Below are 23,866 nucleotides of genomic sequence, written 5' to 3'. Positions count from 1 at the left end.
ATGAAGAGGAATTCCCTAAAGTATCCACATTGTGGGTATCAATGGGACTAAGGCGTTAGGAATTTTCTGGGTCAAAGATTTTCAAACATCTGCGGGAGCTAGGAGGCTCAGATTTCAACTCTTCCCATTTACCGCCCCCCCCCCCACCCCCCCAGGTGCTGGCATTCATTGTGGAGCACAGTTTAAAATCATTCCTATGGAGAGTCATGGGAAGTTTCTGAGTAGGAATTAACACGAACAAGGGTACCATGAGAAAGAGAAATTGAATATCCACATGTAGGCTGAATTAGAAAAGAATCTTAGATTTTGGTAGCAAAGACAGTGTCCATTTCAGAGGTTGAAATGACAGCCTGAATTAAGATGTAGGAGTTAACATGAAAAAGCTGCTTTGCCAGTCGAAGGAGCTGGGCAGTTTGGTGCGGGAATTCAGACCCTTTGGGGAGTATTTATTTGAGGGAAGTGACATGGAGGCATAGGTTTATTGATGGATTAATTTGGCAGTGGTAAACAGGAATGGACAGCTGGTAAGACCGAAAGTAGAGAGACAACTAATTTGTTGTAACCGCACAAGTGCTGAAGTGAGGAAAACGTGAAACAGTTTCTCATAGGCATTCCTTGGTAACTTTCCACTGTCTTTTTCAGAATGGTGCTTCCTGATTCTGGTCACCTGGTCCCAAGAAGTGCCAGGACAGGCAAGGGCAGTCATCTGGGTCAAGACTCCCCAGCTAGCATTCACCCTGCACTGATCTAGACTGGCATCCTACACAGCCCCTTCTTCCTATCCACCTCCAGTTACACGACTTTCACTAGCTTGCCTTCACCTCTCTCCTCCTCCTCGGGTGAAGTAGAATGTTTGGATGCTGTCAGAGTTATACACTATTCATAGATGTTTTCATTCTCATTTTCCCATTCCCACCAAATCTGACAAAACAGGTGGAATACTGGTCCAGGAGCGAGAACTTAGTTTTAAACCTAGATCTTGGTTTTAAGCTTGAGTTGTGTGGTCCTGGGCATATCATTTCAAAAACAGGGGCTATCAGTTAGATTAATGATAGTTAATTTGGGGAAACTATCAAAATTTTGGACCCCCTTCCTCTGGAAATTCACAGCTGCGCATATAAAACCTACAAACTTCAGGAGATTCATAAGCCCCCTTCAAGCTCATATATAAACTCTTCAAGACAGTGTTCTTAAAATATGTGTACCATGATCCAGTGGTTAAGACTGTGCTTCCACTGCAGGGGGCACGTGTTTGACCCCTGGTAAGAGTAGTTTCACATGTAGCTTGGCATACCCAAAAAAAACAAAACAAAACAAAACTGTGTACCAGGATCATCTGAAGTGCTTGTTAAAAATGCAGTCCCAAACCCATCCCAAGAGACTTTGATTCACTATATCTGGGGCATAGATATTTACAGATATTTACATTTCTTACATTTACATTTCTTACAACGTTTTCCAGGTGATTCTGATGCAGGTGGCCCAAACTGCACCAATATATCTATAGAAATAAAGTACTTAAGGCATCCTTGCATCTCAAGTTAAAAACTGTGAAACAGGTGCTCATTGAACTTCATTCTAGATCTAAAGTTCTGCCTCTGTCTTTGTGGGTCTGTACTGAGACACGGATAATAAATAAAAATTAACTTCCAGGTCTTAAGTCTGAACTGTTGGAGCTACCACCACAAAAATATCTGAATTGTCCCATTACAGTAAGACAATGTGTTTGTTTCAAAAGACGAAGAGAAAGTTTGAGGGCTATTTACAATTTGTTAGTTACTAAATGTTTACAAAATCAAAATAAAGTAAAATCCCAAATCTGGAATCTACACCTTTCTGAAGAAATGTAAGAATCTCTGTGAATCTGAGAGCTGAATCTCTGGGAGCTGAAACTCTATTAAAAATAATCAAAGATACCACACACAGCAACAGGTTTAGAAGTATTTACAAAATAACAGGGTAAGAAAATTATAGCACAACAATTTCAACTACCTTACAGCTCTATAGCATAATGAATCCCAGTGTGTTTACTGTTGTTATGTACCTCTACTAATATAGAAGGGCTTCCCTAGAAGCTCTGATGGTAAAAAACCTGCCCACAATGCAAGAGACCCAGGTTCCATCCCTGGGTCAGGAAGATCCCTTGGAGAAGGGAATGGCTACCCTCCAGTGTTCTTGTCTGGGAGAATCCCATGGACAGAGGAGCCTGATGGGCTACAGACAGTCCTTGGGGTCACAAAGAGGCAGACACTACTGAGAGACTAAAACTTTCCCTAATATAGAAGCCGAGAAGATGAACACGTTAAGGTAGGTTTTATTAAGCACCCACAACTTCCGTGATACTTTGCATAAAGCACTTTACTTAATTCTTTGTGAAGGAAGTATCATTTCCACTGTAGAAATGAAGAAAGTGGTACCCCCAAAGATTCATAGCTCGTTTAGCGGAGTCTGAGGAAAACTGGTCTCCTAACCTGATCGTTGCCATTGTTATGAGGACTTCCCGAAGCCTTTCTACTGATCAGTTCACCCCATCCACCTGTGTCAGTTTCTACACGCATCCTTCCAAGTCCTATTAACCATCCCAGAGATGGAATGCATTTCTCCAGTAGGGCCACCAGTCCTCGGCCCTAGCCTCAACCTCCCCTGCCAGGGCTCCAGAACAGGGAAGGATGGAAGAGGGAGCGCCCTGCCGGGATCTGAAGTCTCAGGATATTGCCCTCGGGTCGCCCCGAAACAGAACAGAGCAGAAACCCGGCTCCCTCCTCACCCCTCCGCGGGGACGGCCTTCTGGGCGCTCGAAAAGACGAAACGAGGCTGCGGCGAGAGCTCGAGGCCCGGCCTACCCCGGGTCTCAGGAGGCAACGAGTAAAATCTACCACAGAGGTCCTGCACTTTGCAGGTCCCCGCCGCAGCTCGCAACCCAGAGGCCAGGCGTGACAGCGGGGCGGGAGAGGAAGCGACAGCGCTGTTTACCTCCTCTGGCTGGGGCCTGGCCGCTTCCGGCCTTTCCGGGTCTCCCATCGCGCAGACTCCGCCAGAGCTACCGGAGCAGGGGAAACCGAGAGCCTCGGGCCACTGCAACTGGGACAGAACCAGGTGGCCGGCGGGTGCTCTGAGTAGGCCCCGCCCCCTGGTGCAGGGACCGCTCCTACTCCGGCCGGCCCCGCCCCGCTCTACGGCGCCGGCCGACCCCCACTTTCTCGCCTGCCCATTGAGGACCTGTCCCCGGTCGGGCCTGGCCCCGCCTCCCCACCCACGCTGGGGCGCGCCCACTCCGACTGCCCCGCCCCACTCCACGGCGCCGGCCCCACCTCCCGCCGCAGCCGGAGTAACGTACTCGCCAAATTTCGCCACCGCGCGGGCACCGCCTTCCGCCGTAAAGGTCTCCCCTTGAGCCTGCCAACCCGCGCCCACTGCACCTCGGGCCCCACCTCCTCCACTAGGTCCCGCCTACTGCGCCTTGGGCCCCGCCTACTGCGCTTCGGGGCCCGCCTACTGAACCTCTGGGGCCACGCCCATTGCACCTGGAGCCCCGCCTCCTCCACTAGGTCCCGCCTCTCCAACTGGCCCCGCCTCCCCTCCGGGCCCGCTGCCTTCGGCCCCTCCGGCGTTTCGGTCTTCTAGCCTCTCAGTGCTGGAGGTGCCCGGACCTCTTACGATCGAGACTGTCCAGCTAGTTCTCGCCGTGCGTCAGGAACACGGTTTATGTCGCGCTAACTCGGCCTAAATTAAAAGACGCTTGCTCCTTGGAAGAAAAGTTATGACCAACCTAGACAGCATGTTAAAAAGCAGAGGCATTGCTTTGCCTACAAAGGTCCGTCTAGTCAAAGCTATGGTTTTTCCAGTAGTCATGTACGGATGTGAGAGTTGGACTATAAAGAAAGCTGAGCACCGAAGAATTGATGCTTTTGAACTGTGGTGTTGGAGAAGACTTTTGAGATCCCCTTGGCCTGCAAGGAGATCCAACCAGTCCATCCTAAAGGAAATCAGTCCTGAATAGTCATTGGAAGGACTGATGCTGATGCTGAAACTCCAGTACTTTGGCCACTGATGTAAAGTACTGACTCATTGGAAAAGACCCTGATGCTGGGAAAGATTGAAGGCAGGAGGAGAAGGGGACCACACACAGAAGATGAGATGGTTGGATGGCATCACCGACTGGATGGACATTAGATTGAGCAAGCTCTGGGGGTTGGTGAAGGACAGGGAAGCCTGGCGTGCTGCAGCCCATGGGGTCGCAAAGAGTAGGACACGACTGAGCGACTGAACTGAACTGAACTGAACTCGGCCTATCCTGAGAGGTGGCCGGGTGGCGGTCAGACCGCACATTGGAGGAGCTAAAGAGGAGAGAGCGCTCTTCGAGTGTGGAGCGGTGGCAGAGGGAAGCCACGCCCTGGGTGGGAAAGGGGGGCGTCCCCGTGACACCGCGAGAGAGGAGAGAACGCTGCCCAGCTTTGCTCTGAAGCTCCCGAGGAGGAGAGGTCGGGGAAAGTGCGCGGGACGAGGCGGGGGCGGGGGGCCGTGCGGAGGAGGAGGGGGAGAATAACGGAGGAGGGCGTCTGAAGGCCCTGTTGGACCTCGATCACCAAACTAAGCCTGTAGTGACACTTGACGAGCTCTTAGCAAGTGCCGGGCGCCGCGCCCTCTGTGAGCTGGGCCGCGGGTGCCCGGACGCCTCAGCGCCCTGCACAGTGACGCCCCCGCCCTTGGCCGGCCCACCAGGAGCTCGGGCTTGGGGTGAACGACTGAGGTTACCCAGCCCGAAGTAGAAGGCGCCCGGGGTCCCTGCGAAACGCTCTTTTCCAGGCCCAGAGTCGAGGAGTGGACGGAGGGACAGACGTTGGGCGGCCCATGGGCCTGTTTCTCAGGGGAACTGTCTACAGGTAACTGCCCACAGAACGAAAAAATAGTGGGGTCCAAAAACCAGAACTGAGGCGAGAGAGATTTGCTTAAGTCGTTTGAAGCTGAAATGTTGAGGGAACCCTTGTCTGGCCTTGACAACAGGCACCTGTTTTGTGATTAGTTGAGGGAAGTGGGGTTCAAACAGGGTAGATAACTGAGCTTTGAAAATGATGAAGGTTTGTTCTCAATCCTGCCCTAGAGTGGGGGATGAGTGCTAGCCATTCTTAGACAACTACTAGGGGCCACGTGCTGAATAAACAAATTTCCCAAAGGTTAACTTTAAATAAAAGTTAAATAAGTTCTGTGAAGAAACTGAGTCTTAAAGAAGCTAGAAAATTTATCACAGGCCATGTGGAACTAAACAGAGCAAAGTTTCTACCATTTAAGTCATCGGACAGTATGTCTCCTGTTTGTCAAACATCTTATGTGTATTGAACGTGCAAAAGTGGAAGGAGTCTAGTGAAAAAGAATGTGGATTCTGGAGCCATGTCATCTGGGCATGAATTCTAGCTCCCTTCTTTATTAGCCGTGCTGCCTTGGACAAGTTACTTACCCTCTCTGAGTCAGTATCCTCAGCTCCTTCCATGTAAGACTGTTGCGTGGATTTACTAATACATTACATGCAAAGAAACTACTGGGGCAGAAAATTACAATGGTAGTTTCCAAGTACACTACTCATCAGACTATGCTAGAAGTCATAGAACAGAAAGGCTCAACTGAGTCGCTTGAATCACATGGTTTATTAAATTAATTGAAAATATACATTAAGGGGAAAGAGATGGAGTAGCTAACCTATGTAAGATGGGATTCAGAAAGGGAAGGAAGTGGAAGGATCATTCAGGCTAATCATTAATACTCATATATCTTGTCTTTGCTGCATCAGCCTTCCCAGCTGGTGGAATAATTACAAAAGCCAGAGTTGAGGATGGGCATGGGGGTCTCCGCAGTAGAGCCAGCATTCCCTTGCTCTTTTGGAAGGATGCAGAAGCTAGTAGGCCTGGTGGTTATTCTGGGGATCTCAGTTGTCAGTTTTCTGGATCCAGCCAGCCGGGGGTCTAGTGCTGTTGATCAGCATGTGGTTAACTTCCTCCACCTGGTTGGGATTATACTGTCTGCAGAATAACTGCAGGGTTTGGGGCTTCCCAGGTGCACAAGTGGTAAAGAACCTGCCTGCCAGTGCAGGAGAAATAAGAGACGTGTTTTTGATCCCTGGGTGAGGGATGATCCCCTGGAGCAGGGCATGGCAACCCACTCTTACCTGGAGAATCTCATGGACAAAGCAGCCTGGCGGGTTACAGTCCAGGGGGTCGCCAAGAGTCAGGCACTAATGAAGCAACTTAACACATGGCTCAACATATTAACTACAGCCCTTGAGAACAATTAAAGGTCCTCGACTTTATTTTATAGGCAAATTATTATTTTGTCTTGTTTGCCTACTTTCCTTTGTTTCTGCATTTTCTTCCTTCTCTTATTAAATCTGCTCTTTGAAACACAGGGAAGGCCTAGGAGGCTAAAGTTTTTCTACCAACAAGAGCCAAGGGTCACAGGAGCTCTGTCCTTTAGAAGGCCCTGCAGGGTCCTGCTTGGTTTCAGAAGAATTGCTGGATCATATGATAGATCTATTTTTAAGTTTTGGAGGAATCTCCATACTGTTTTCCACAGTAGTTGTATCAATTTACAATCTCACCAACAGCACACAGGGGTTCTCTTTTCTCTACATCCTTGCCAACATTTGTTATCTCCTGTCTTTTTGGTGGGCTTCTCTTGTGGCTCAGACAGTAAAGAAGCTGCTTGCAATGCAGGAGACCCAGGTTCAATCCCTGGGTTGGGAAGATCCCCTGAAGAAGGGAATGGCTACCCATTCCAGAATTCTTGCCTGGAGAATCCCATGGACAGAGGAGCCTGACAGGTTATAGTACATGGGGTTGCAAATAGTTGGGCATGACTGAGCTTTTTGATGCTAGCTATTTTAACAGGTCTGAGTAGATATATCATTGTGGTTTTGCCTTGCATTTCCCTAAGGATTAGTGATGTTGAGCATCTTTTCATGTACCTTTGGCCACTTCTATATCTTCTTTGGTAAATTGTCTATTCAGGTCCTTTGCCCAACTAAAAATTGGTTTGTTGGCTTTTTTGCTGCTATTTGTTTTACTTACTTTGGGTATTAACCCCTTATTAGATATATGGCTTGCAGATATTTTCACATTCTATGGGTTATCTTTTCATTTTGTTGATCACTTCTTTGGCTATGCAGAAACGTTTTAGTTTGATGTTGTCCCACTTTTAATTTTTTTGCTTGTAATTTAGGTGTCATATCTGAAAAATCATTGCCAAGATCTGTATCAGGGAGCTTTTTTCCTATGATTTCTTCTAGGAGTTTGATTGTTTCAGATCTCATATTTAAGTATTTAATCCATTTTGAGTTAATTTTTGTGAGTGGTGTAATATTCTAGTTTCACTCTTTTACATGTGAATATCCAATTTTCCCAGCACCATTTATTGAAAAGACTTTTTCTCCAGTATTCTTTCCTCCCTCAGATATTAGTTGACTGTATAAGCATGGGTTTATTTATGGAATTTTAATTATGTTCCATTGGAGTGACTGACTTTTAACAAAGAGAATACATGGCTTTTAAGTCTAGTTCGTAAAGAATATGAACAGCTTTTGCCTGTTTTTTTCTACCTTTTGGAAAGTTTGCCTTAGAACTTAGGTACCATCCTACAGGAATCCAAAAACTAGCCTACAAATAAAGATGACATGGAGAAGCCAATGTAGGAAGGACCTGAGGCACCCAATCAATAGGTACTATCAACTTCTTGATGTGTGAATGAACAAACTATTAGAAGATTCCAGCTAGCAGCCATCAAGTCTTCCACTTGAAACCCTGGACATCAGAGACAAGCCATCATGATGGTGTCCTGCAGAGATTCCTAACACAGAGTCCGTAAGCACAGTGAATGCTTGTTTTATACCGCTAACCTTAAAGATAATTGGTTGTGCAAACACAGTAACTGGAATAGCCTCCAATCTACCTACAGAGATTTGTGTGGTGTGACTGAAGGCAGCTTAGCCTCCGGTGCAGAAAGTGTGTGACTTCATGCTCCTACTGGCTTACAGTGTACCCGTAAGATGCAGAGACCCTCATTTCTCCAACCTGAATGGTGTTAAATTCTTTGAAAATTTTAGTATATATATTGTTTTTATTATAATGAAATTATGTACAAACATAAGACAAGTTAGAGACTATTTCATTATTCTATGACTGTGGTATCATGATTTATAAAAAGCAACACATATTTGGTCTTTTATCTCTGTTTCTGGCACTGAGCTCCTCAAATCCTCAGAATTTCCGAAGTAATAATAAAATGGTGACTTTTTGGACCACTCGTTAGGATAGATTCTGGTTGCCAGGGGCACCAAGCAACTTTTTCTCAAACTCCCCGTGGATTGGCTGTTGGCTGGTTTAGTCGCTAAGTCGTCTCCAACTCTTACGGACCCCATGGATTGTAGCCCACCAGGCTCCTCTGACCATGGGATCCTCCAGGCAACAATACTGGAGTGGACTGCAATTTCCTCCTCCCTCCAGGGGATCTTCCCAATCCAGGAATCGAACCCAGGTCTCCTGCATTGCAGGCAGATTCTTTACCGACTGAGCTATGAGGGAGGCCCTGTGGGCCGGAGGTTGAATCAATCACCAGCGGTCAGTGACTTAGTCAATTAAGCCTGTGTAACGAGGCCTTCATAAAAACCCGGGAAGACTGGATTCAGACGGCCTGGTGCCTGGTGAACACACAGAGTTGCAGAGAGAGGGCATGGAAGCTCCACACCCTTTCTCAGGCTTTGCCCAGTGTTTCTCTTCCACCCAGCTGTTCCTGAGTTATACCCTTTTATGTTATCTAGTAAGTAAAATGTTCATTTTGAGTTCTGTGAGCCACTTCAGCAGATTCATCAAGCCCAAGGAAGTGGTCATAGGAGCCCCTGATTTATAGCTATTCAGAAGTACAGGTAACTATTCACTATTCCGGCTTGCAGTTGGTTTCAGCAGTGGAAGCTGGGTCTTTACCTTGAAATTAGATGCTATCTCTAGGCAGATAAGTGTCAGAACTGAGTTGAATTATAGGATCCCCTGGAGAAGGGAAAGGCTACCCACTCCAGAATTCTGGCCTGGAGAATTCCACAGACTGTATGGTCAGTCCATGGGGTCGCAGAGTCAGACCATGCCTGAGCAACTTTCACTTTCACCTGGTGTCAGCACATTGCTTGGTAGTTTGGGGGAACCCCTCTGCATATATACACACCTACATATTGAAAATGGGTGCTCAGGACCTTTAATGACCATGACCAACTCACTTAATTATAATCATACATTCCAAAAAATTGTGGACCTGATGTTTGGGAATGCAATCTCCAGAAGGGCTGGAGACATCTGACTTCAGCACTTACCAGCTCTGTAACCTTGAGCAAATTATTTAATCTGTGCCAAATTTCCTCTCTGTGAGGATGGTAATAGTGCCATAGAATAAAATGATATAAAAGAACACATTTGATACACTGCCTAGCACACAGTAAATACTCAATAAAAGAGAACTTTCATGTTTGCAAACAATCCAGTGATTTTTAATTTTATGAGGTAATGTAAGATTCTTTGCTTATATTTAATTCATGGTATTTTGATATGACTAAGTCACATTTTAAATACATTTCTGTATTAATCAAACAATGTTTAGGGAAGAATTAATCTCTATGTTAATGCCTATCTTTAGGTTAATGTTAACAGTGAAAATTTTTTTACCCAGGCACAAGAGGAAGAACCTAATCCAAGAGTAGATGATTAATAAAAGTACTTTTCCATAAGAAGGAAAGGTTTGGCTCTGGGGAATTTACCAACAGGGAACTTTATATTCATGAATAGACGGAATGCTCTGGACAGTGTTTCAGAATCATCTGGGATGCTGTTAAGAATAACGATTTCTTATGAGTTATTAAGTCGAAATGTGATTGAGAGGATGAGCAAAGCTTAGGAGTCTGCTATTAACAGGCATGAGACAATCACACCTTCAGAAGCATAAGAACTACTACCTCAAGGGAAGATCTCAGTTTTAGACCTAGACATTGGACTACCTCTAAATAGACAAAAATACTATCTTTAGGAGATAAATTTATCTTTAGGGGCAAGCACTAAATATAAATAGTGAAATTACACTATTTAAAAATCTTCTTAAGTATTCCCCAGGAAGCCATTTATAGGGCACAATCTTGATATTCAGATAATTCAGGGGAAAAAAAAAAGTAGCAAAACTTTGAAAACCTTGAGTAAAGTTCATTCTTGGTCTTCACTTCCTAAATTTGTTTTCAAGTTCATTAGATTTAATCACTAAACAAGACCAAAAGAGAACTTTATTTTATATGACTTTATTTTACATTTAGAACCATTTTATGCTTTACTTAAAAAAAAAAAAAAAAAACCAACAAAAAAAAAACTCACTCTGCTTTTAATATTCCTAAAAGCATTTTAACCAAAATCTTGATTTAGGAAGACTTAAGACATTGTGCATTATTTTAAATACTTTCATTCTTTCAATAACTATTAAAAATAAGTTTACAATTAGGTTTTCAAATGTCCTAATCATATCTAGTTTGTTCTCATTTAATATTTTATCAATTCCATCATGTGCATACAGAAGTTTTTCAGACACACTGATGAAAATCAGTTCTTAATCTAATTACTATTTCATTTATTCGGAAATAGCATTTAGACATAAAAACCAATGTCTCATTTTGTAAAATAACCTTTGGCTAATTTACACATCTAATACATCATATTAAGTTTTAAGTAGTACAATGAGTTTCACCACTGTTGCTTTAGTTTTTAATATTTATTGTGTCAGCAGGGCTGAAAATAATGTGGTTCAGTCTTCTGAAGGGAGTTTGTTTTTATATATATATATATATACACACATATATATATATACACACACATGTATAATAAAGCACAGTGCCTTTGAATGTGAAAAACATCCCAAAGGCCAGGAGTCCTACAAAGGAACGACAAATAAGGAAAGACTCCAGAGACTCTCTCCTCATTTTCAAGATGAAAAGTGACTGGTCTAAGTCACATTATTGAAGACATGGTGAAGAAAAGTGTTCCTTATTATGCCACTGAATAAAGCTACTAAAACCACAAGAATTTAGAGATAATGATCCTAAGCTACATAGTTAATGGATCATCAAAAAAGAACTTCAGTTATTAAACATAACTGGATTGACTTCTGATGCCAAGTAAGGCTCATTTTACTTCCCCCATTTGTATAAAAGAAAACGTGGCCTGGCCAGTGCCATTCAGGATTCTCTGCTAACTGTAAAATGTGGACCATTTTCCTTCTGTTTCTTATAGTCCGTGTGTACATTCAGTTTTTTAAAACAAAATTTTTATGCACATAACTGTGTCGAATACTGTATTGCCCTTAGTTTAAAAAATGTACAACTACATAAATAAAAACTATTGTTTCTTCAGTATTACTTGACATTTCTTCTGTAATTTATTTAAAAAAGTAAATGTAACAAGATACTTAAAAAAGGCTAGATACAAAAGTAGTTAAGCTGCTCACGAACATTTAAAATTTTCCAAAATGTATCTTCAATAATCATGATCTTATAAAACATTTTACAGTTATCAGAAAGTGCCCAGGCTGAATTTACATAACTGAAATGCCTTAGTACAAATGTCTAGTTAGAACTGAAGTGCAGTATACCTGACTGACTGCTCATTGAAATAGGGATACAAAGAAAAAAGTTGATTGTGATAAAGTACTGTGCATTGGCCCCCATCATATGTACAAAAAAGTGCCCTCAAATGAACAAATTACATGCAAAATATTAGTGATATCATTTAATATCCTAGAGCTCAATGCAGTCAAACTGCAATAAAAGTGGTTTTTATAGGTAAAAGTGATTTCATTTCTTAAGATCTGAATTTTCAGAACTTTTTTACAAGTTCCATATACGATACACAACCGCAGCCAACCACAAATTAAACACCATAAAAAAAGTTAAAATGAAACACAGAACATACTTAATTTTTTATTTTGAAATTCCCTATTCCCTCTATACAAGAACCTTTGCTGAAACACTTTCCACAAAGGCAGCAGTGAATTTTCAGAACGTTTTACATTTTTTCCCCTCAGCAAAAAGATAAATCACAGTGTAAATTATGTTGTTCTGCTGTCATCTTTGGCTGGGGTTAGACCCAGAAGTTGTTGACTAGCAAACCATTATAGTCAAATGTTGCTAGTGCTCCTCAGGCCTTTAAGCTACAAACTCAGCAAGGAATGTTTGCATTCATCTCTTTAAGGTAAAGGTACCACAGGGTATGCGACAGCATCAACTTCCATAAACTCTTATAGACAAATGGGAAAAATCTACAAAATTAGCGAGTAATATTACACAGCAATACACACATTTTATACTCTACACAAAACCAAAATTCTTGGTCTTAATGGCGAGTAGCAATTTCTGTTTGAGAATCTGTTTAGAGGAATAGAGTGGGACGTAAAGTCGAGAAATGCAAGTATTTGCAGTAGGAAGGTGTTGGTCATCTGGTGGTCTTATTGTGATGGAGGGCATAGGCTGAAATCCTTCTTCACTGGCTGGTAATGAAGGGCTTGATGTCCAAAAGTAAACCTAAACATGAGTATAATAATTACATGTTTGGCTTTTAAGAGATTAACATTCAACCCTTAATTCTGGCAATTATACATACAGCCCCATTCTTGTGTTAAAACCTACAAAGGGGTATCATTTAGAACTGTCTTTTAAATTTCTTATATTGAAAAGGAAAGTTTCAGGGTTGGAAGAGAAAAAAGTGTCAGCTATGCAGAAAAGTGACTATGTTTCAATGCCTCAGCTTCTCATTTGTAACATGAGGCTACTTGACCAAATGCTGTCTAAGAGCCCTTCCTGTTGCTAAATTTCGCAGAGCGTCTCTTAGTGGGAATAAGGCACAAGGTCTCTGAAAAAGGTTCAAACTTCACAGAGGCTATCAAAAAGTTATTCTGCATTTTATCTACTAGCAAAACCACCCAATATTTTTCAGTGGTGCACTGTGATATACAATAATTTTGTAATAGTAATTAAATGTCAGACAGCATCTACTGTACATCAAAATCCATGCAATAAGCCATGCTAACATTGAGTTTTAAAACACATCTAATTTGTGTAATATAGTGTAAATTATTTTTTCTTTAAATAAAACCAAAGATATACTTTCCTGAAATATTTTTATTAATACATACCTTTCCTCATTGATAGCAGACAGTGACTATCTCTTAAGGTAAAGCTTTTAAAATCTTGCATTTATAGTACACAACTAAACAAATAAAAGGGCTTCCCAGGTGGCGCTAGTGGAAAGAACCAGCCTGCCAATGTAGGAGAGGTTAAGAGTTGTGGGTTCCATCCCTAGGTTGGGAAGATCCCCTGGAGGAGGACATGGAAACCTACTTCAGTATTCTTGCCTGGAGAGTCCCACGTACAGAGGAACCTGGTGGGCTACAGTCCATAGGGTCACAAAGAGTCGGACATGACTGAAGCGACTTAATACATACAAACAGACAAATATATTCATTATCTCAGAGTGACTAGGAACCCTAAACTAGTTCCTGAAGCATAGTTATGTGAGAAATCTCATCTAGAATTCTACAGGAGGAAGCAGGGAAAAACAAAACTCTTCAAGTGTCAGCGTCTCCAAAATCTTCAAAGAATTTATAAAAGGGCTGGAAGGTACTGTAGACATAAACCTGGCCCAACCTACTCATTTTACAGGTAAAAAACAAACAATGTAAAGTGTTTCTCCAAGGATAAATGTGGTTACCCAGAGCCAGATTACTACACTGCTGGAAAAAGTGTAGAAGTTGGAAAAAGAAGTTGGAAAAAGATAAAGACATAACAGAGGACTTCTCAAAACTTTTACTAGTGAACTATGACTTTCCAAGAGGGAAATACACTATGTATGTAGTTTTATTGCATAACCCTAGGGCTAGTAATTCAAGGGAGAAGAGTTTAGGAAACCGTTATATTCTTATGTCCCTAAGACACATATGGAAAAGCCTAACAATATGTGAAGATAACCTCCCAAAAGAGGAAGAGGAGGAGGTAAAGGACACCGTGATATACTGCTAAGCCCAAAGAATACAGGAGTTTAAAGAGTGAAGCTCACAATTAAAGCTGCTGCTGGACATTTTGAGGCCCCCACAGAGGGAGATATTCTCTCTCTTTTGTAAAAGACTGAATAGTTAGCAAATTTCTCTTCTAGGAGATGGCAGAAATGCAGTGAGATTTTAACTTGGCTGGCTAGACAGGACATATTGGTTTTGCTCTGAATCCAGACTGACTACAGGAACCCTAATAAGCAACTCAGGTACTCCTAAAACCAACAGGTACAGATACAGTATCTGCACTGGTAGGGACTTCAGGATTGGTCTACAAGTTTATGAAAGTTAAAATACATGGAATTATAAGGAACGAACCTAGGGAGAAGCCTAGGAAACTACCAGATGGCCAAGCCAAGAACAAAAAAAAAACCTGAGAGCTAGGACTGCTGGACAACCTGTCTTGCTACAGTAGGGAAATACTGGAAGGTGCCTGGGGCCATGCGAAGATGAAGGAATGCTAAACGCACGGCCCCCTCCCCACAAAAAGTAAGTTACTGACTACCTTTCAAGGTAAATCGGAAACTGCAAGCTCTGTGCTTTCCTGCCCAACTATTTCCCCCTCTCAAATAAAATTGGGGGATATATCTAGAAATTGTATCATTTTTTATACATTATAAACCTCTATGTATACATTATATACATTATACACAGAGGTTTGGAATACTGTGGTTTAGAGGTGTAGAATACTGAGAACTAAGGCTGGTTCAACAGGGGCAAATGTCATAGGGAACTATGAGGAATATGAATAGAGATTTTCTGAATAAGGAGTGTCCCTCAAATTTCTACAAGAAAGTCTACAGGGGACTACCTTTTAAGGCTAATGGACAGGTTGATTTGGATATAATCCCAGTTGGACATAAACGCTACAGACTTGATAGACTTCAATATGATCAAAGTTTATACTGTCTTAATTTATGATTTATTAATTTGTCTTAATTTATTAACTTATGTTAATAAGTAATAAGATTAAAATCATAGACCATTCCCTTCTCCAAGGGATCTTTGCAACCTAGGGATCAAACCTGGGTCTCCAGCATTGCAGGCAGATTCTTTACCATCTGAGCCACCAGGGAAGTCCTAATACTTTAAAGATTAAAATCAGAGACCTAGTGCCGCAATTAAGTTACTCTATTCATAGTATACAGAGCAATTACGATTCTGTTAAAAAATTCTGCAAACACTTGCAGCTAGTCAAAAAGATTAAGGATGGACGAAAGAGGCCACTAACATACATTAGCACTCACTATAGGGGGAAAAACGTGTCTCAACACTAAGCTGGTATTGTATATTCTGGGACTAAGGATAGCATTTTAATAGCTAAGATGTATTTTACTCTGTTTCTAGTTTTAGTCATACTTCAGATGTCCTACTGTAGAACAGAAAAACAAAATTGCCTTTTATTTCTGGTCTTCAATTTCCTTAGCCAAAATTAAAATCATTACCAATTTAAAACAAAAGGCTGTCTTTCATACAGAGTATTTAAGGTTTTTACATATTCTTCTACAAATTTTATGAAAACACTTACAAGATCTTGTCGTTCTGTCATGCTCATCTTCTCTACAATTGACCAGAACCACCGCTTGAACTGCAAGAGCTTCTCAGCATTTTCTCCTACAAATAAATATAAATTCAATAAATATTCTGTATCAGTTGTATTTTTTAGAATACTACTTATAAAATTAAAATGTGAATGGGTGGGGGTCCTAATCCTAATACAGGAAATTAAGACTATTTGTATAATGTGAAACCTCTATAGTTCGTTAGTCTATCCCAATGACCAAGACAAGCAAAAGGAACCACAGCCTCAAAAATCACATGACTTTAATTCCACCACTAAGTCATGATTTTTCTCATGATGTTAAACCAGTGCGTCTCAAAGTTTAATGAGTTTACAAGTCACTTAGGAGATCCTTTTAAAATGCAGATTCTCATTCACTAGGTATGGGGGAAGAAAGGGGAAAGAAACCAGAGATTCTGCATTTCTAAAAAGCTTCCAGATGATGCTGATGTTGTTGATTTGAGGATCATACTTGGAGGGTCTTTAGATAATTTTTTGCCTTCTAGGTTTTTAGTTTATATCAATAAATAAACCAAATTCTTATGTCACGAATATTAAAAACTATATTATTATTTAGCACAGAAACTATTATGCAGTGATCTGCATGTTACCAAGCATGAAGGAAAAACAAAGAAATTTACCCAAATTTAACTTACTATAATTTGGCTGAAGCTGTTTGCAAAATATAAATAATAAAAGGGAAAAAACTGGTACCTTCATGTATGGAATTAATCTTGGACTAGAGATATAGTCTTCTCATTAATTTCTTGGAAGTTCCAGCATTTTGTTGTATGTGTTAGTCACTCAGTTTTGTCTGACTCTTTGCGACCCCAGAGACTATAACCCACCAGGTGCCTCTGTCCATGGAATTCTCCAGGCAAGAATAATGGACAGGGTTGCCATTCCCTTCTCCAAAAGATCTTCCCAACCCAGAGATCACACCCTGGTTTCCTGCACTGCAGGCGAATTCTTTACCGTCTGAGCCACCAGGGAAGCCCATTTTATTGTACAGTCACAGCTAAAAAGTCTACCCCTAGAATATGGGCCTTTGAAAAGAAAAAGTTGCAACAAATCAAGCACTGATGACAAATGTTATTCTAGGATTATCACTACCTCTTGTTACTCTTTCTAGATTCTTCATGTGGTTGTGTGTTGTATGTCTTTCTAAGTGTGCTCTGGGTTCAGTTCTGAACTTTTAAAAAGTGAAGTTCTGTATTTTTGAGTTTCTTATTAACAAATTCAAAAGAGAGGCAGAAGGGGAAAAAGGCTACATCATGCAATCAAATTCTTTAGAGAGCTTAAGAAACATGAATTGGGAAAGACCAATAGAATTGTCATAAGGATTATTTTTTTCTAAATAAATAAAAACCCTTTTAACACAGTTGTTCACCACAAAGAATTTTTACTATTTCATACTAAACCATACATTCTTTAAAACGTAGAAAAATAAAGCAATAAAAGAATTAGGAATAACCTAATAATAAGCTATCATAGTTGAAACATACCTTAAAATATATAAAAACCCGAGTAATAAACAGCATTTCCTAAGTCCCTATAAATAGGTTAAGAACCAGAAACCCAGAAAACTGACTGACCAAATTATCTGTATAGTTTATTTCTCATGTAAACATTTAATAAATTTCATACCTGATTCATCATTGAAAGAGGTGAAACTGATCAGCATCTGCACGTTAACCTCACCACAGCCATTTACCAAAAGCCTAAAGTCTTCTGCTGTTAAATCTTCTAATGAATTTTTTGGAAGCACATCCAGTAGACCTTTCCTCATTGCCTAGAGGATTTCAAAAATTGCTTATTTATTACGATCAGTACTTTACTTTCTACATAGCAGTTATTATCATTAAAGCCCAATGTCTAATTTTAACAGCCTAAGAATACTAAATAATACTAAAAAATGAAGTTCTGTATTTTGAGTTTATTAACAAATTCAGAAGACAGGAAGAAGAGAAAAAGGGCTATAGGTTCAACAGTAAAGGAGTATTATTTCATCTCAGGAGTTAAATAGTTTTTAAAATTATGTTAGTAACAAACAGGATGGTCATTAAGAAACAATCTGTCAATCATGCTATCCTGTCGATATCCTAAGAAAAGTATGATGATAACAAAAAAACCAATATCCCCGACACAAACTTACTGAGAAATGCCAAGAACTGTTCTAAGCACCTTACATATGTTAATTAATGTTAATCCCATCCTCATTTTCAGAGGGAACAAAGGCACAGGGTACTTAAGTAGTTTGCTAATGTTACACAGCTAGAGCAGGCTGCAGGCATGATTTGAATCCGGACAGTAGAATTCCAGAGCCCACACAATTATTCCCAGCATAGGGATCAAAACCACTTCATAAACATTCTTCCCCAGGAGGAGAAACAGTTAACATAGTCGGCCTGATGTTGCTCTTTAGAAGAGTCTGATGGTCCTTGACAGGCATCTGGAAACTTGGCTTTTGGAATGTTCCCTACATTATTACTAACTGATGTGGCAGTAAGTCCTCCTGTAACAGCTTGCCTAGACTATCTGTAAAAAAGGTGATTTATGATGAACATGTGTTTTTCCTCTGGGAGTCTTGACAGGACTCTGATATTTCCTCTGCTAGTAGGACTGGCCTCCAGGAAAAAAGCTGGGCCCTGACTCTTAAGTAGGCTTCCCTAAACATAAACACTGCATAGGCATTGCTGTAAATCACTGCTGGAGGAAGAACGTATTTTTTTGTGACAACTCATACCCCCCGAAAGAGAATTTTGAAGCTTGTATCTGGATTCCTCCAGACTCTGTCTGATATAATTCTCCCCTTGTGAGAGTCCTTTTGTTATAATAAACCATACCAATAACTGCCTCGGAGTCCAAGGGGTCCATCTAGTATGTCACCAGAGGCATGGATGGCTGCAGGACTCCAAAACGGTAATCATCTGAGTCCCATAAAGCATCCTTTCCAAATTTTTACTCACCAGATCTACGTTCTGATGATTACATGGTTCTTCCAAGTAGTTTTACCCAAAAGAAAGGAGATGGTCTGGACTCGGGTATAATTTATACTGTATGTAAACTCATTTTGGTTTAAAAATTTTGACCCTTCATAAGCAAGCTGAATGCACTGTAAGCTAGTTTAAAACACAGAAGATACAAATAGCCTCATCAGATCAAGTGACATTTTTTGGAAAAAACTTACGTGTAATGGCTGTTCTGCAACTACCAACATTCTATGTTCAGCATATTTCCGCACATACTCATAAACATTCTGAGGAGTGACTGGTATATTTACACCATTAGGAATAAGTTCAACCTGTGGGAAATTTAGCAGTGCCATTTAAAACCAGTTTTGACAAAGCAGGAGTAAGTTAGCAGTTCATAAAACAATTTCCTAAAGTTTTAAAATCTAAAGAGACAATCCTGTATTTGACAACTAAGAGATGCAGACATTCTAGGCCTAAGTAACTATAAACTCTTCAACCTCTCAATCTAACTCTCCATCCATTCATCTTTCTCTCCATCTCTTACTGTGTCTTTGTGTGTGTATGTGTGGGTGTCTCTTTCTCTTTCTTGGTCCCAACCTATCTAAATTGTTTTTCTGTGTTTCAAGCACAACAGACTAACCAAATTCGTTTGTTTTACCTGTCCTCCACCTTCTTCTTTACACAGGTCAATTGCAAATGCCAAATCCATTGCTGAGAAAACAGCATCAGCATCTGAACTCTGAGAAGCAAGAATAAGTTGCCGCAAACTCTCGTACATCACAGGGTCAAAAAAAGCAAAATCATGCCAATTGACCTAAAAATGAATTATGAAAGAAACATCTTAATTGGATTCAGTAGTTAAGTTGAAATCTATGATAAAAATTTTATCTAATTTGAAGATACATGATATACCGATAAAGAATAATCTCCCACTAATATAACTGGTCTAAAGAGGTAAAATTTTAATAAGTCTTTGGCTCTGATAATACATTTAATTTTCAAAGTATGAAAAGTATATATTTTTAAAAAATTTAAAGCCAGGAGTGTAACAGCTTTAAGTTCTAAATTGATCTGCAGGAACCAGCCCTAATTATTAAAAAGTGATTATGCTGAGCAGCTGATCCTAAATACACATTCTGTAATTCCAGATGATAAGTCTAATGCTCAAAGGGATTCAGTAACTTGCTGAAGGTCATATCATTGGGTTATAATTTGAGTCTGTTTGATTCCATGACCTTTTCCATAAACCTTGCTAAAGGCTCAACATTTCTATGCTGCTAGCTTTTAAGTTCAGTTCTTTCTCTGTACAAGAGCATTTTACCTGGAACACATTAAGATGTCAATAGAGTTAGCATTTAAAAAAAAAGAAAAAAATATATATCATAGTATAATACGCTGTAATAGAAAACAATATTCACTAGTGGGTTTGAGAAAATTATTAGCAGACCACAACTTTAACAATGCTAACTCATATCAGATGTGTGGTGTGCATCTGTAGACCATACAGTATTTTGCTGTTTATAGTGTATTATAATTAGCATTATGCATTAATTTAAAGAACGTGTTTTTCTCCTACCTTTCCCATCATAAAGGAATGTACAAGCTGTCAAATTATCAAACTACAATCAAACTATCAAAACACAAAAGAAAATAAGCTAATTCTGTCACCAAGAGATAATTATCAAGCATTGCTGAGCGAGATGTTCTTAACCTTCTTTTCTCCCTTCTACCAACATACACCTTACATACAGTTTTGAAGCTAGGAGTGCTCGTTTCAATACAATGCTACTTCTATTGCCATTACTTGCTAGAACAAATAATAATAAAACTTACTGAGCACTTACTATGTGCCAGGCACTATATTATTGTCTTTACCATTGTATTAATGAGGAATAAATTTCAAAGATTTGTCTGCAACGGGATCCAGGTCTGTCAATCCCTCTAAACTCACCTCTGTGTCACTCATTCTCCTATGCTGTCTCCTCCATGTATTGAGATTTTTCCCCATGTCATTAAATACTTGAAAATGACTTTATAATGACTAGAATGCCTTAAAATTTAATATTAAGTTAATGCCATAACTATATATTTTATAAAAAATTTTGCAACTGTAGAAGCAGTTAGATTCATTAAAATCACTTACTTTCCTACCAAGCAACACTTTAATCACATGTCTATTCAATGTGATAGGACACAGTTCATTCTGTAATAGACACAGTCCAAGAATCCTAAAAATAAAAACAAGCAAATAGTAATTAAATTAAAAAAATTCTAGACTACATAACACCATAAATAATATACACACTTAAATAATTTTATAGTAGAACATATATACATTTTACAGACTAATGTATTTTAGAAAAATCTCATAAACTGAAATTTTTTTAAAAATTCAAATCTAAGATTAAAAGAGTGACTTTACCTGCCAATATTCCTGAAACAATTCAATCTTGCTTCTGTGTTTTTGCCAGGCCTTGGAGTATAAAATCCTCTTTTTCCAGGTTGGTAAAACAAAGGGGCATTGTCATCACCATCATCTGTATCATCTAAATCCATATCTACTACACTTCGACTAGAACCATGACGCTTTCGGTTTTCCTAATAACAAAGTATCAGAGATCAAGTCCCAAGATTTTATTTATATTTTAGTATATGTGTATACAAGAGAATGATTATTATTTAAAAATACCATCATAGCCCTCTTTAAAATTAGTAATAATCCAGGTACCTCCTCCAAAAAAAATTAACAGTAATATTTTTAACATTACCTAAGACTGATATTTAACAAAGCATACAAACTGGTTCTCTTAAATCACTTAAATGTAAAGTTCCATAGGTAAAGCAAGTTTCATATTTAAACATAAATAAACTTTAATTCATTCTTTCAGAATTGTGATATACAAAGCTTGTGCCTGTTAACTTCTCTGTCCATTTAAGTAAAATCACTCAGTGAAACTCTGGTAGCTTCTTTTATCTTGATTCCTTAAATTTATTTTCCCTTGATAGAAGTCTGGACTGACAATTTTAAAAGCACTTTAAGGATGATGCTCCAACTGTCTTCTAGCCTTCACAGTTTCTGATGAGAAATCCACTGCCTTGCACATTACTGTTTATATGTAAGGCACTATTATTTTCTTATTAGTTTTACAGCTGCTTGATTATACCTAGTCACAGTTTTCTCTCAGTTTATCTTGTTTAGGGTTCACTGATCTCCTTGAATTTGCAAATAAATATGTTGTGCACCAAATTTGGGAAGGTTTCAGCTACTATTTCTTCAAATATTTCCTGTAGCAATCTCATTCTCCTCTTCTGGGCACTCCAATGACATTGTTTAACATGGTCCAACAGGTCTCCGAAAACTGTTATTTGAGATCTTTTCTTTCTCTTCTTCAAAATGGATAGTTTCTATCTTCAAATTGATACTTTCCTATATCATCTTCGTTCTACTATTGACCTATTCAGTGAACTTTTTAATTTTCATAAATACTTTCTATAATTTTCCCTTGGTTCTCTTTTTCTATTCCTCTGTTGTGAATCTTTACTTTTCCATTCATTTGCTTATCTTATAGAACATGAGATAAAGTTTTTCCATGAGATGAGATAAAGATAATTTCCATGAGATAAAGATAATTCCAACAAGTGGGATAATCTCAAGGTTAGCATCACTTAGTTCTTTTCCCAGGAGAATTGGTGAGTCTCTACTGGTTCTTTGTATGTTGAATAATTTTGGAGTGTATCCTGGACATTTTTTTACCAAGTTATAGAACTCTGGGTCTTGTTGAAATGATATGGAGAATGCTAAATTTTTTGGCTTTGGTAGTTAACAACCTGGTTAGGTTCAGCCTGGAAGTATCCTCTGTGTGCAGTGGTCCCAGTGTTGCTCAGTCATGTCTGCCTCTTCGTGACTCCATGGACTGCGGCAAACCAGACCCCTCTGTCCTCCACTATCTTGTGAAGTTTGCTCAGATTCATGTCCACTGAGTCAGTGATGTCATCCAACCATCTCATCCTCTTGTTGCCCCCCTTCTCCTCCTGCCCTCAATCTTTCCCAGCATTGGGGTCTTTTCCAATGAGTTGGCATCAGGTGGCCAAAGTATTGGAGCTTCAGTAACAGTCCTTCCAATGAGTAGTCAGTGGTTCCATTACCAAAAGCCTTTTAATTCTACTATGGGTCTGTTCTGCATATGCACCATGTGGGATAGTCTGGTAGTATAGTTCATTTCTTAAAGCATATGCTATCTTCCAGTTAAGATGGAGTAATGGGGATCAGCTTTACTCTCCTGCCTGAAATAATGCCCCAACAGTTGTTTTTCAAGTTTTGACTTCCCTCCAATCTGTGTGCTACTGTTTACTTTTCAGAATGCTTAAGCAGTTCCTTTCTTAAGTCTTTCTAGAGTTTTAAGTTGTTATCAGTGAAAGAGATATGATTATATCCTGGCTGGCACAGAAGTTCTGACATAGCCTACAAACTGAAATACAGCATGCACTTAACAGACATGAAAGAATACTAGAGTGGGTAGCCATTCCCTTCTCCAGGGGATCTTCCTGATGCAGGGACTGAACCTGGGTCTCCCACATTGCAGGTGGATTCTTTACCATCTAAGCTACCAGGGAAGCCCACAAAACATCCCTTACCTGTACTTTTTCTGAAGAGTCTAATAATCCGAGATCCAGTATACTATCGGCTCCATTTTCCCTAAAAACAAACAATACCTTTCATATTGCAGATAACTGAAATTTCTAGAATTTAGTGTAGAGAAAACCATATACATTTAAATTTTTAAGACTTTATCAATATATTTAAGTTTTGAAGTAAGTAAGTATCTAGGACACTTTACTAGTCATAATGTAGTTCTAGGAGCAGAAATGGCAATAATATACACAAAGATACTACATGTATGATCCAAGACAATGAACTAAAGGCTACCCGATTTAAGACAAAATAAATGCAGTCTTCATAGAGGGACTGAAACTTGATCTCAGGGAAAACACTGTAAAAAGAACAGGAAGAAGTTCAGAAGGCAACCACAATAGAATCAAATGCGCCAGTTTATGTAACCGTTCTAGAAAACTCACAAATTCCTGTTCAATCCATAAAGGCAGGTGAAGGCAGTCAATATTATATATTCTTGTATTTAACAGGAAATACTACTAAAATAGCAACCCTTACATATATTTACAAATGTCTCCCCCCCCGCCCCCCACAAAAATGCACATTATTTGC

At 39.7% G+C, this 23,866-nt stretch overlaps 2 protein-coding genes across 5 annotated transcripts in view; both read right to left on the bottom strand.

The window, feature by feature from the left end:
- RRM2B (ribonucleotide reductase regulatory TP53 inducible subunit M2B) overlaps positions 1-3,427 on the bottom strand; it is a 36,972-nt gene extending 33,545 nt beyond the window's left edge. For 3 of the 4 annotated variants that reach the window (XM_061123641.1, XM_061123640.1, XM_061123642.1), the window contains exon 1: positions 2,974-3,222. In XM_061123641.1, coding sequence (XP_060979624.1) covers positions 2,974-3,021 — 48 coding nt within the window. In that variant the 5' untranslated portion in view covers positions 3,022-3,222. Of the gene's footprint in view, positions 1-2,973; positions 3,223-3,337 lie in introns of those variants that run through there. The other variant, XM_061123643.1, reaches the window with a different exon arrangement.
- Positions 3,428-10,760: 7,333 nt separating this feature from the next.
- The window catches only part of UBR5 (ubiquitin protein ligase E3 component n-recognin 5), a 134,694-nt gene continuing 121,588 nt past the window's right edge, over positions 10,761-23,866 (bottom strand). Inside the window, exons 52-59 of the mRNA XM_061123639.1 lie at positions 23,278-23,338; positions 21,065-21,240; positions 20,786-20,870; positions 19,301-19,456; positions 18,858-18,971; positions 17,315-17,459; positions 15,635-15,720; positions 10,761-12,583 (exon numbers count right to left, since the gene is read on the bottom strand). Of these exons, the coding sequence (XP_060979622.1) occupies positions 12,371-12,583; positions 15,635-15,720; positions 17,315-17,459; positions 18,858-18,971; positions 19,301-19,456; positions 20,786-20,870; positions 21,065-21,240; positions 23,278-23,338 (1,036 nt within the window). The 3' untranslated portion in view covers positions 10,761-12,370. The remainder of the gene's footprint in view (positions 12,584-15,634; positions 15,721-17,314; positions 17,460-18,857; positions 18,972-19,300; positions 19,457-20,785; positions 20,871-21,064; positions 21,241-23,277; positions 23,339-23,866) is intronic.

The sequence above is a fragment of the Dama dama genome, chromosome 21 (assembly GCF_033118175.1).
Source record: "Dama dama isolate Ldn47 chromosome 21, ASM3311817v1, whole genome shotgun sequence".
Lineage (NCBI taxonomy): Eukaryota > Metazoa > Chordata > Mammalia > Artiodactyla > Cervidae > Dama > Dama dama.
This window is presented reverse-complemented; position numbering and strand designations above follow the sequence as displayed.